The sequence below is a fragment of the Bombus bifarius genome, unplaced genomic scaffold, assembly GCF_011952205.1.
Source record: "Bombus bifarius isolate JDL3187 unplaced genomic scaffold, Bbif_JDL3187 scf7180000008199, whole genome shotgun sequence".
Classification (NCBI taxonomy): Eukaryota; Metazoa; Arthropoda; class Insecta; order Hymenoptera; family Apidae; genus Bombus; species Bombus bifarius.
The window spans coordinates 728394-740115 of NW_022884505.1; the positions used below are offsets into that span (position 1 = coordinate 728394).

Sequence of the window (11722 nt, forward strand, 5' to 3'; positions counted from 1 at the left end):
TGGATATAATTATTGATAAATGAATTATTGATAATGATACAATATTAAGGGGGTGTCCTGAATTAAAATGTCAAAAAATCGTCTTTTTTTATTGCTTAAATTGATAGATAAATTATCTAAAAATATGTTTACAAAGTGACAAAGAGCAGGTGTGCGAGCGATCGCCATTCCGTCTTTCTTTACAGAATTTCATACTTGAAAAAGGTTGAAGGGTCGTTCAATACAATAGCTATAATCCATGGTTGCATCTATTTGAGTCTTAATGTGTCTAATAGAAGTATAAATGTGTATGATTTATTTAGTAGTTTGTAGCATCAACGGTTAGCTTGTTCAAATTCTTGACAGATACACTTCGTAAGAATATCATGGCAAGTTATCCAAAAGATACAAAATCGACCTCTGAACGAGCTTCGAAATCGCGTAATCGTCGATTCCATGGAAATTGATATGTTAAGGTAGGTATACATTATGGAGGTGTCCTGAATTAGAATGTTCTAAAACGGCATTTTTTTGTGATTTTTTCTGCCGTTGTTTAGTTCACAAAAAGAATTAAAAGGTGAATCTTTCCCGCCGATTGAAGACTACAGCGACAAGACGCCCATGAAATAGGCTTAGAAATCTGTTCTAATTTTTTTTTACTTTAAAAAAAATTTTTTTGTATTCGTTAGATATATATAAAACCATACCTCAAGATTCAATAACTTCATTTCTTTCTTTCCCTTCTAAAAAAAAAAAAAAAATAAAAACGCTGTTTTGGAACATTCTAATTCAGGACACCCCCTTATCCATGTTAACGAGGTATTGGTAAATAACTTTTGGGATATGAAATCATACACTATATATATACATACATATATACGATCTTCCCTTTATTAAACAATAAAATACTATAGCAACATTTATTTATCCATAATAATTGATTTAAGAAATTAAGATTTATTAAATTATTTATGGACTTTTCAAAAGTTTCACATTCGATCGATGTATATAGCTAATATTGAGGAAATAAGTGGTTTACGAATGAACTACAGGATATATGAATGGATAACAGGATATCGTGGTTGATGTCTGAAAATTATTCATGTTTCTGTTTATTATATTATTATATAAACAAGTAGTTAATATTTAAAAACACAAAAAAAAATATAAAATTTTCTTTAGTAAGTTATTGTACATTACTAGATATATGTTCTATAGCATAGCTATACCTGGTTATAGATAGAACAGTTACACAGTAGAGTAGCACACACACATATGAATAATACTCGATACGTTTCTACGGATAACATACATAGATATATCCATGATATGCTTCTTCATATTTCCCTGATACCTCACGCTTTGGAATCACTAAAGGAGTTGAGACTTACTTTATTATTACTTTATTAATAACAGATACAAATATGTAATTTGTGCGCTTTACAAAGCAGGTAAACTATTTTAATATTATCTGTGAAATTACTCAGTCAGTCTCTTTAAAAATTCATGAATGATTGATAGATAAATGAAAATCGCTGTTAATTATCAAGTACAGCAAAATGACTAAATATGTATATATATACATATGTATTTGTAAGTAAGTAATCATTACATGTTTAACTAGTGTATATCAGGTCCAATATATTATTCAACACTTTACTTAATATGTTTTATTGGAATTATTACTTAAATTTCTCATATTCTATGACAGGAAATTATTTCTAGTAACTAAAAATTAGTATCGTTAATGTAAAATCTATATATGTATATGAAAAATATAAGAACAATAATGTATGCACATACTATATCTTATACTCAAGACGTTTGCTTAAATTGTACATTTTCGAAGCAGTTGTGATGCTATTTTAACGTATTGATTATTATATCTTACATTTTATTACCATTTCATTGACATGCAATCGTGCTAGAAAACAAAATGGCTTTCATCATTGATAGACACGCGCTAACTTGTCTATCATTCGCAGAAAGTGGCGTCTCTACTGAATAGGGAAACATATGATAGAGGAAGTAAGTTTCCAGTAAATAAACGCGCCACATTTGGATTTACGTTATTCTTACTTATATTAACACAGTGAAAATATAATCGTACGTATTGAATTAATACTATATATACATGTACATATATACATACGTATATACTCAAAATAATTTTGAAATTGAAATTTTTATCTCTGCTATGTGTGTTGGATATATGTTAAATAGTTATCACATAATGTTAAATAATTCTATTCAAACCTCTATTTCATTCTAATATGTATATAATATGTTTTCCTTCCTTTGTATATCTCCATGTGAGAAGTACACTTTTATATTAGTAATAATTACATGTACATTCAACAACAATCAATTTTATGGTAAAAAAAAAAGAGAGAGATATCATGTCCCTCTTATGTTAGGTTTTTATCTTTCGATCGAATTGTATGCGCTTGCGCATAAAGTCAGATCGTGGCGTTATATAAGGCGCGGAATATTACTGCTTACTAATAGTTTACAAAGTGATTTTTATTGTAGACAGAACGCCATAAAAGAACAATGAAACCACGTGTATTGGTTACGAGTAACGATGTGCCAACATCTGGCATAGATCTCTTGCGGACGAAGTAAGTGTACTTTTTAAGAAAGAATATTTACTAGTGTTATTTATAGTGATTTAAAAAAGAAAAAATTAAGAAGACCATTGTAATGCTGAAATTATTTGAATAATGGACATTATTGGAACAATTCACAATTATTTGTGAATTTTTAATGGTACATACTTATATGTTACTTGGAATTTAATACTTTTTGTTTAGATGCGATGTCACAATCATTCAGACGGCTATGCCTAATCGAGAAGATGTATTGCAAGTTCTTCCTGGTCATGATGCTATCTTTGTTACTGGACATATCAGTATAAATAGCGATTTTCTTAATAATGCAGGTAAATATTTAGTCATATTAATCTTTTAGATTATATGATGGTTTATGTTGTCGCGGAATTTTAAAATAAGCCAACAGTAACGGCGCTAATCAACTCAGACTTTTAAAATTTAATTGATGGAATAAGCATTATCCATAATTATGAATAATTGAGTCCGCATTTCAGAATTTATTAGAAGTCTATTAACTTTCTTTTTTGTTGAAATAATCGGCTTAAGTAACGGCGTTGTATTGAGTATTGTATTTTCTGACGTATTACTATATATATCTATTTCAAATTATAAACAACAAAATGTAAATGTATACGTCTTTCATGAATGAAATTTAAAGAAATATCAAAAAATAGGATCTTCTCTAAAAGTCGTCTCAACAATGTCAGCTGGCTATGACCATTTGGATGTTCCCGAAATTAAAAGAAGAGGTATCAAAGTTGGTCACACTCCTATGGTTTTATCAGCTGCAGTTGCAGAAATTGCAGTACTTCTGACATTAAATGCAGCAAGACGAACTCATGAAGGACGTCTAAAACTTGAACAGTAATTAGACACGAACTTTTTATTTAATCGCTTCTGAAAATTGTAATTAATCAAGTTAAAATTATATATCTATTCAAGAAATGTTATACAAATTTTATTCGGATTTTATTCAAAAATTTAGAAGGATAGATTTACTTATCTTAATTATAGAAAATGTTAAGTGTCTTTTAATACACATATATAAAATTCTTAAAAATTTAGAGGACAAGTGGCAAGATCTTTGCAATGGTTACTTGGTCAAGAGTTAAGAGGATCAACAGTTGGCATTGTTGGTTTGGGCAATATTGGACAAGCTATTGTTAAACGACTGAAAGGATTCGATGTAGATCGTTTCATTTATACCGGACATTCTCGTAAAAAAGCAGGTATTTATAAATGTATAGATAAAAATGAAATATGCATTTTTGATAGGATTGTTTATCTGTATTTCAATCTTAAATAGGGGATGAACTTGGAGCGCATTATGTGTCTCTTGACGACCTTCTTGCACAAAGTGATTTCGTAATTGTCGCTACCCCCCTAAATAATGAAACTAGAGGATTGTTTAACGATGATACTTTTAGCAAAATGAAAAGAAACGCGGTATTCGTAAACATTGCCCGTGGGCAAATCGTAAAGACAGATGCCTTGATTAGAGCATTGCGTAATAACACAATTTTTGCGGCGGGTCTTGATGTTACGGATCCTGAACCATTGCCTCCCGATCACGAACTTCTTAAACTTCCCAATGCTGGTAAATATCGTTAATCATATAAATGCAAGGTTTAAATGAATTAATATATTTATCCTTTTTTTAATATCTTTATTAACAGAAATTCCATTCTATATTTTCATGTAATATGTGTACATATTAGTTAATTGTAGAAATATATAGCAAAGTTGTATATATATACATTAACAAATATAAAATGTACTGCAGTGGTCATACCTCATTTGGGCAGTGCTACTACGAAGACACGAAATGATATGTCTCTTACTGCAGCACAAAACATTCTCAATGGATTAGAGGGTAAGCCACTGATATATGAATTGTAACTAATATGTTCTATTGCATGTATGAAGTATAAACTTTTATTACATAATTTAAGACTATATATTTGTTTGAAGTAATATAATGATACAATGATATATTCTTAGCATATTTAAGAATATTAACTGACACATATACATATACATCTATAACATGTATTTTAATATCACGTCTTTTTACATAAATTTATATTACCTATATATGTAAAATTTCCGAATGGCTCATCAAATATATTTTGGAAATATTGAAATGCCTCTGATGTCTTGTGATAATTTCCTACCTATTATAAAAATTTGTAGTATCTACCTCTTCTTCTTTATTTCTTGCATTATCTTATAAAAGGTTTAGGAGATACTTCCCTTTTTTTAGACAGATATTTAAAATGTTTTTTGAAACTAATCAAAGAAAACACAATTATGAAAGAATGTAACCCTCCAGTTTCTTATAAATTAGGGAAAAATATCCCCACCATTATTTAAAACATCATAGAACATCTGTTCATTACAAGTTTTTACCAAATTTAAGTGCAAACTTTTGGTATTTATCACCCGTAATGCACAACAGGTAACCATCAGGCTTCCACTACTGCATTTTTTAAGTTACTTAGGATTGGATCAATTTTAGTTTCCAAAGATAAGATATGGCCTGTATTACAATTATGACTTGCAATAAAACTTATTACTAAGGGTAATTTGTTCATCTGAACTACCTACAAAATAAATTAATAATTAGATTTACATTAGCTTTTACATTTATTTGTTAGTTTTATATTTAATGAAAAATAATAATATTCTAATATAGTAATAATAATAATAATAATATGTACTTTTTTTATTACCTGATAACTACTATACATGCATATAATTGTTTTATTTTTCCCTAAACCCAGTTTGCTTCCTTGATCTGTTGCCATGCCAAATGTAGATAAGAAACTTGCTCTCATAGCTAATTCAGGTGTCGTATCATCAGTTACAGATATGACAGGTACTCCATCCCTATCTGTTATCAGTATACTATGAAGTCCTTCCACACTACTTAAAAGTCCATAAAGAAATTTTCTTAATTCCTGAGATAACAAAAACAAAGATATAAATAATGATAATTAACAACAATATTATGATACTATATGTACTTTCGCAAATTATAATATTTCTATCCATAAAATACATATTCTTTCCATAAATATTTTATAAATATTTTTAAATTAACTTGATCTATATCTAACCTTAAAATATAGACTACATTATATCTTATAAAATAATAAAATATAATCGGAAAACTTACTGCTGTCATCTTTAATATTCACTATGATAAGCTACGCGATAGATTGTAAACTTATTTAAGTCTAATAAATCTTAAATATTAGGACTATCAAATGCTTCTTTTGACAGGTTGTCATATGATAAACGTAGAATGCGCGCACATCGCATTTAAACTATCATGCTAAAAGAAACTCTTGGAACGCAGTTCGAATTTGAAATAGTTGTTAGATATTTGTTGTTAAAAACTATAAATGTAAATTAAACTGTAAAACTGTAAGTTAATAATTTAGTAATTCTAGAGATATTAACATTTAAGTGAATCATAGGTTATAATTAAAACTAATGATTTGGTTTTATTTAAAAATATGGCCCAATTTTAAAAATTTTGTTTATTTTGACTTACATTCCGTATTTATAATGTTTGAGATGAAATTGTATTTGTGTTTATTTTAGAGCAACTACGGGACACTTTAGATACAAACTAAATATATAGTAACTCAACATCAATGTAATTTGTAACAATACTTTTATTAGAAAATTTTGTTTATCCTAACAAAAGTTAGTAAAAAAGGAAACAGTGATAATGTATAATTTATTATAGTATATAAATTGATGAATTGTATTTCATTTCATCAGAGTACTATCATTACTATCGCTTTTATAATTATTATATAATACCGCTCATCATATGGATTAAACATAAAACAATCATTACATTGTTCAAAATATATTAAAAAAAAAAGAAAACACTCATTTCTATAATTATTGTTTTTTTAACATCCACATATGAGTTTGTATTAGAGAGTTAATTTGACACTTCAGTAACATCCAACATAAACATTTTTGATATATCTTGACCATAATATATTTTTGTGTTATCTGCTAGTGCTTCATATTTCTTTAGTTCTAAGAATTCTCGGGTAAGAAGAAGCTTATTTGCTTCAGCCTGCATTTCTGTTTGATAATGTTCGGCATCTGAACGACTTTTCTGTCTTGCCAAATGCATTTCATCTTCAATAGCCGCTATTCGTTGTTGTGACTCTTTTTCCATAATTTTTTGAATATACTGTATTTTTGCTACTTGTGCCTCTTTTTCTGCTTCAATAACAGCTTTCTTTCTATCAGTCTCGGCATCCTTTTCGACGACTTTTTGATGCTGTGTTGAAATTAAAAGTTTCGTTTTCTCTGCTTCCCTGTAATAGTTATTAAAATATTATTCAAATTTTTTATAATAGAATCTATCATGAACTTAAATCTATGGTACTTACATTAACTCATAATTTTTTCTGATGGTTTCTGGAATTTTTGGTTTAGTAACTCTAACTGCATGAATACTTAAACCAGGTGCTAAGTCATTTAAGTCTTTTTGTAAAGCAGTTTTCAAATTTTCATCTATTTGATCGAACAAGTCTATATACACCTCGTGCAATGTGTGTACAGAACAAAATTGATTTAATTCATGGTGAATCTTATTGAATATTAATGTTTGATCATAATCTGCTGTGAAGTTTCTCACCATGTTATAAACTATAATTAAAATAATTAATATACAATATTGCAATAATTTATAACTTCTAGTTTAACATAATAAAATTCTTACCACTACTTGCATCTAATATATTTACAACTTCTATACGATCAAAATAAATCATTACACCTCCACTTGTTCCGCATGGAACATTCTTTACTTCATCTGTCTGTAGTGTAACTTGGACAGAGCGATATGTTGTTAATAAGGGTATCATCATATGAAACCCAGGGTTGCTGACTTGAGGCAATAATGCTCCACCCTGTAGCATAGAAATGCTTATAATGTTTATAATATTAGAATCAAATATATTTATAAATTACTTACTCTAAAATAAACACCAACATGACCTTCTTCTATACGATGTAAAGAAAAGTTGAAAACTACTGCTAAGCAAATACAAAAACATATTCCAATAATGCTCTGGTCAAACATGCTATTTTAGTTGCTAAAATAGAAATATATCGTGTTATATGAATTAAGGAAATTAATAATCCGCTATATATAATTATGTTTATTGTAACAAGCTATTAATTTTGTATTGTACACAAGAATATTTATTACAAACTGTATTCAATAAAATGGCAATAATTTGTTTTATTTACACTTCTATCATTGAGGTTATATTTGACTTACATATATTATTAAACTTTGTAAACCTCTAAAATATTATCTACTTACGATAGCGAATATATTAGGAAGTAAGTAAACTTGTGAATTTAGATTTTTAACGTATAAATGTTGAATATTTTATGTTTTAGTCAATTGTGTTGTTTCAGTAGATATATCAGATTTTGTTATCGTTTGCTTAACTCATGTTATGTATTATATTAAATAATGAATTAGCTTTTTAAAATTACATTTGGATATGATTTCCATATATATATATACTATACATATCACACATTCTAATATCGTTTAAGATAAACAGAAACCGATAACTAATAAACCAGAACAATCTCAACGGACGAGGATAATTTCTTATAAGGAAATGACGATTAAGAGTTTCAAATTCTTTTTAATGTTATTAAAAATAATTTAAAAAATATTAATACAATTTTAAATAAGAATAATATAATTTATTCTGCAACATTACTAAAACAATATAGTGACATTTTTGATTACTAGTGTCACGTATGGCGCTTAAAATAATACAAAATTATCAAAAATTTTGTTTACTTAAATTACCAATATATCTTTATTTCCTGTATGTACATCTTTATAAAAAGGATGATAAAAGTTAATTCATATAGCAATCATTATTCTTAACGTAAAAGACATGTTTCTCTTGGGTATTTTAAGTATTTTTATTTCTCTATTTGTTTTTATTAGATTTATTTTTCTGTAATCTTTTTCTATCACGATTGCCACTTTCCTCGGTTTCATTGATAGTTTTAACATCGACTATATTCTGATTTAATGCCTTTAATTCTTGCAAAGCTCGTTTGGCCAATTTCCCTTCTGGCGTATCCACTGGTTCTAAAAGGAGCATCGTTAGGGACTTCTTCAAGAGACTCCCGGCCTCTTCAAGGCGCGAAGCTAATTCGTTTGAAGAAATTTCTCGTGCGGAATATGCACGATTTGCTAACAACACTAATGGTAAGTGCATTTCGTATAACATTATTCCTAAAAAATATATGTATAGTAATGGGTGACGTACTTTATTCATATACGTACATATATATGCATACTAAATTGATATTTAAACACATTTAAAGTTGCTGCAGAATTAAAATTCGGTTAATATCATTTTTCGCTGATTTTACTAAGTCGAATAAATAAATTACTCGATTAAAAATACCTTTCAATCGAGATATTCCTGGTTCGGTAATTTCAAGCATATCGTACATTTCCTTACATACGTCAGACATTTTCTGCATAATTTTTTTTTGTGGATTTGGCGTTGCCACTTCCTTTCTATAGGCAGCTAGTAACTTTTGTTTCAATGATAGCATTAGAAAATGATTTCGATGGAAAGACTTCGACAATTTCGCCATTAAAGTTTCCAATCCCTTGATTATTAAAAATCAAGATATATATTAAATTAGATAGATGCTCAATAATGTACAATCATCATAATTCTATCATATACGAACTTTAATATCGTAATCGTCCACATCGTCGATCAATGTTTTGGTTATATTTAAAGTGGCTCTGACAAGACGACCTCCGATGGAGCTTTTGCACTTGTTGCATTGCCATCTCGTTCCTTTTTCGTATGGAAACTTTGTCAGAGGGTTTTGCATTCCTATGTAACCCTCTCTACATCGTGGACACAGAATACTGCTCATGTACGATCCCATTTCGTATGGATCGCTGCATAATGGGCACTCGCATTCGAAATACTTTCCACCTCGCAAATGTTCTCTCCTACCTAAGGTTCCCTAGCAATGAAACATGTAAATGATTAATTCTCAAAGCGATCGATAAACAATTGATAGATCTGCACACCTTTACAATTTGTAATTTTAATCGTTAGAAGCTTCGTACATAATATAACGTGGTATAATAGTATTTTAATGATTTAAAAAAATTTCTCACGCGGAGTGATTTGGATTTTGTGAAGTAAAAATCTTTATAATAAGCGAATAAACAAACCAAAAGCGACGAGGTGTAATTGAAGTAGATTTCGTCGCCTTCTTTGATCGGCAAACTGGCGTATACAGTAAGCTGAAAATTGTCATCAGCAGTTAGATGAGTGTTACCCCTGCAGTCGTGAGCCATCAGGGAGGCCTCCACATATAAACCTCGTAAAAGAAGTCCATCCAGACCTCCCGGAGATCTGAGCTCGAAACAATTAACGTCTAAAATTCCGCACAACAGTTGGAGGAGCTCTGAGACAGATGGGTCGTCATCAGGAACCAAATGAAGCGATTTTATCACCTATTTGAAACAAGAAGACTTATTATAGAAAATTAATCGTCTTTCATAATTAGTTGCTTCGTTTTACTTACATTTACGACATTTAGTTCTCTATCTTTCCAGACGGACGTGTTTCTTCTCTTATCTGTATGAGCTTCCATAGATTCGACTTGTTTCCATAATTCTGCATCTCTTTGTCTCAAGAGCCATAACCTTAACGGTAATAATACACCGATGATATTTTCCGTATTGTTTATTAATAAATCTTTATTGCGTTTGAAAATTTCGCACTCATCCGGTGTATGATGTTTCGATCGTTCCTGAAATATGACTAATGATCAATGATAACTGACGGTGCCTAACAAAATAGTGTACCTTCCTCCAAGAGAGTAAAGAGAGTAAGTAAGGTACGCTTTGTTAAATTTTGTAGCGATTAAAGAGGAAATTTAGAGAGGATGTTTGAGTAGAACGAGTGAATTATTTTTGCATCTACCTCGCAGGCAGTACTGCACAGAGGCGCAATGTTGCATTTTGAGCAAACATACTGTAGTTCTTTCTTGATTTTTGGCAACAAACGCAAACACGCAAAGCATGCCGGATCTTTGCTGGAAGTTATAGGTCCAACAGCGATCGGTTCTTCGCGAAGTATCACTTCGCCTGCTGTTAAATTCTTTGCCGCCTGTAAATATCTTATAAAAGACGATATATAAATATATGTCAAAATACACAACACATCTAACGTGATATATACACACATGATTTCAATTCAATTCGTAATCAATTAGTTGCGAAGATCAAAAGTGTATATATCATGATATACAATATCATATTTGCTTTTTGACTGAGATTAAATATAATCCAAGAATTTATTAACACGATACTGCCAATAGATGCTATTTCAACGCTTTTAGATGCCTATCGCGTTATATTTGTTTAAGATATATGTGCTGTATGTGTTTATACCTGCCCAGCTTCTCTGAGTAAGCAACTCTATATTTTAACGTGGGAGTCGCAGCGTTTTTCGATTTTCCTTCCATCGTGGTATATTAGTCCAGCTATTTTCGTCAATTGCTTGAAAGAACGTATGTACTTACGTGTCTTATGCGAGACTAACGATACTTAGACGCGTGAGAGTTTGACGGTATCGTGCATTTCCTACGGTTCGTAACTGACACCGAAATACAGGAAGTTGTAGCGGGAGCCGTCTCTCTTTAGTACTCTCGATACGCTATATTATTATTAGAAGTAGCGTAGCGCGTGCTTGTCGAGTATTCGTAACAAAACAATGCGTAGGTAATGGCTTTAGGGTCCGCGATCTTCCACGATCGTCCACATTTTAAATAAATCGTTCTCCCGGTGTTGATGAAATCTTCTAAGAAATTTAGATGTAAATAGAAGACCGATGTAAGTTTGACGAAGATTAAAAATGATTAAACTGTTACGAGAGGGATTTGGAGAATCAGAGACAGTTTTATTTTCTCCATTTGTGTTCGTCGTCGTTCGTTAGATGAGATCTGATATGTGATAAGTTTTTAGTAAGAAACATTATGTTGAATACATTATATTCGTATTGAAACATGATATA

The 11722-nt window shown here is 29.9% G+C and overlaps 4 protein-coding genes across 6 annotated transcripts; 1 reads left to right on the plus strand and 3 right to left on the minus strand.

Annotated features, from left to right (window-relative positions):
• Window positions 1-2506: 2506 nt before the first annotated feature.
• LOC117210271 (glyoxylate reductase/hydroxypyruvate reductase-like) lies at window positions 2507-4731 on the plus strand. Its single transcript, XM_033453118.1, has 6 exons — window positions 2507-2600; window positions 2793-2920; window positions 3266-3455; window positions 3657-3820; window positions 3898-4188; window positions 4375-4731. Exons 1-6 carry the CDS (start codon window positions 2533-2535, stop codon window positions 4488-4490), a joined length of 957 nt encoding a protein of 318 aa, XP_033309009.1. The 5' UTR covers window positions 2507-2532; the 3' UTR covers window positions 4491-4731.
• A 130-nt stretch (window positions 4732-4861) lies between these two features.
• LOC117210275 (ragulator complex protein LAMTOR3-A) lies at window positions 4862-5914 on the minus strand. The gene is made up of 3 exons (XM_033453126.1): window positions 5770-5914; window positions 5324-5551; window positions 4862-5194 (listed from the first exon to the last, which is right to left on the minus strand). The coding sequence occupies exons 1-3, from the start codon at window positions 5776-5778 to the stop codon at window positions 5057-5059; spliced, it is 375 nt and encodes a 124-aa protein (XP_033309017.1). The 5' UTR covers window positions 5779-5914; the 3' UTR covers window positions 4862-5056.
• Window positions 5915-6500: 586 nt separating this feature from the next.
• Window positions 6501-8079, minus strand: LOC117210272 (erlin-2-like). 3 transcript variants are annotated; one of them, XM_033453120.1, is made up of 5 exons: window positions 7957-8079; window positions 7603-7723; window positions 7348-7537; window positions 7016-7274; window positions 6501-6940 (listed from the first exon to the last, which is right to left on the minus strand). In XM_033453120.1, exons 2-5 carry the CDS (start codon window positions 7708-7710, stop codon window positions 6553-6555), a joined length of 945 nt encoding a protein of 314 aa, XP_033309011.1. In that variant the 5' UTR covers window positions 7711-7723; window positions 7957-8079; the 3' UTR covers window positions 6501-6552. The 3 variants fall into 3 exon arrangements, with proteins under 3 accessions (XP_033309011.1, XP_033309010.1, XP_033309012.1); XM_033453119.1 differs by having other exon boundaries at window positions 7953-8079; XM_033453121.1 differs by lacking the exon at window positions 7957-8079 and adding an exon at window positions 7881-7899.
• Window positions 8080-8330: 251 nt separating this feature from the next.
• Window positions 8331-11593, minus strand: LOC117210264 (SET domain-containing protein SmydA-8-like). Its single transcript, XM_033453096.1, has 7 exons — window positions 11101-11593; window positions 10631-10826; window positions 10230-10457; window positions 9874-10158; window positions 9372-9659; window positions 9077-9287; window positions 8331-8901 (listed from the first exon to the last, which is right to left on the minus strand). The coding sequence occupies exons 1-7, from the start codon at window positions 11172-11174 to the stop codon at window positions 8591-8593; spliced, it is 1593 nt and encodes a 530-aa protein (XP_033308987.1). The 5' UTR covers window positions 11175-11593; the 3' UTR covers window positions 8331-8590.
• Between the last annotated feature and the right edge of the window lie 129 nt (window positions 11594-11722).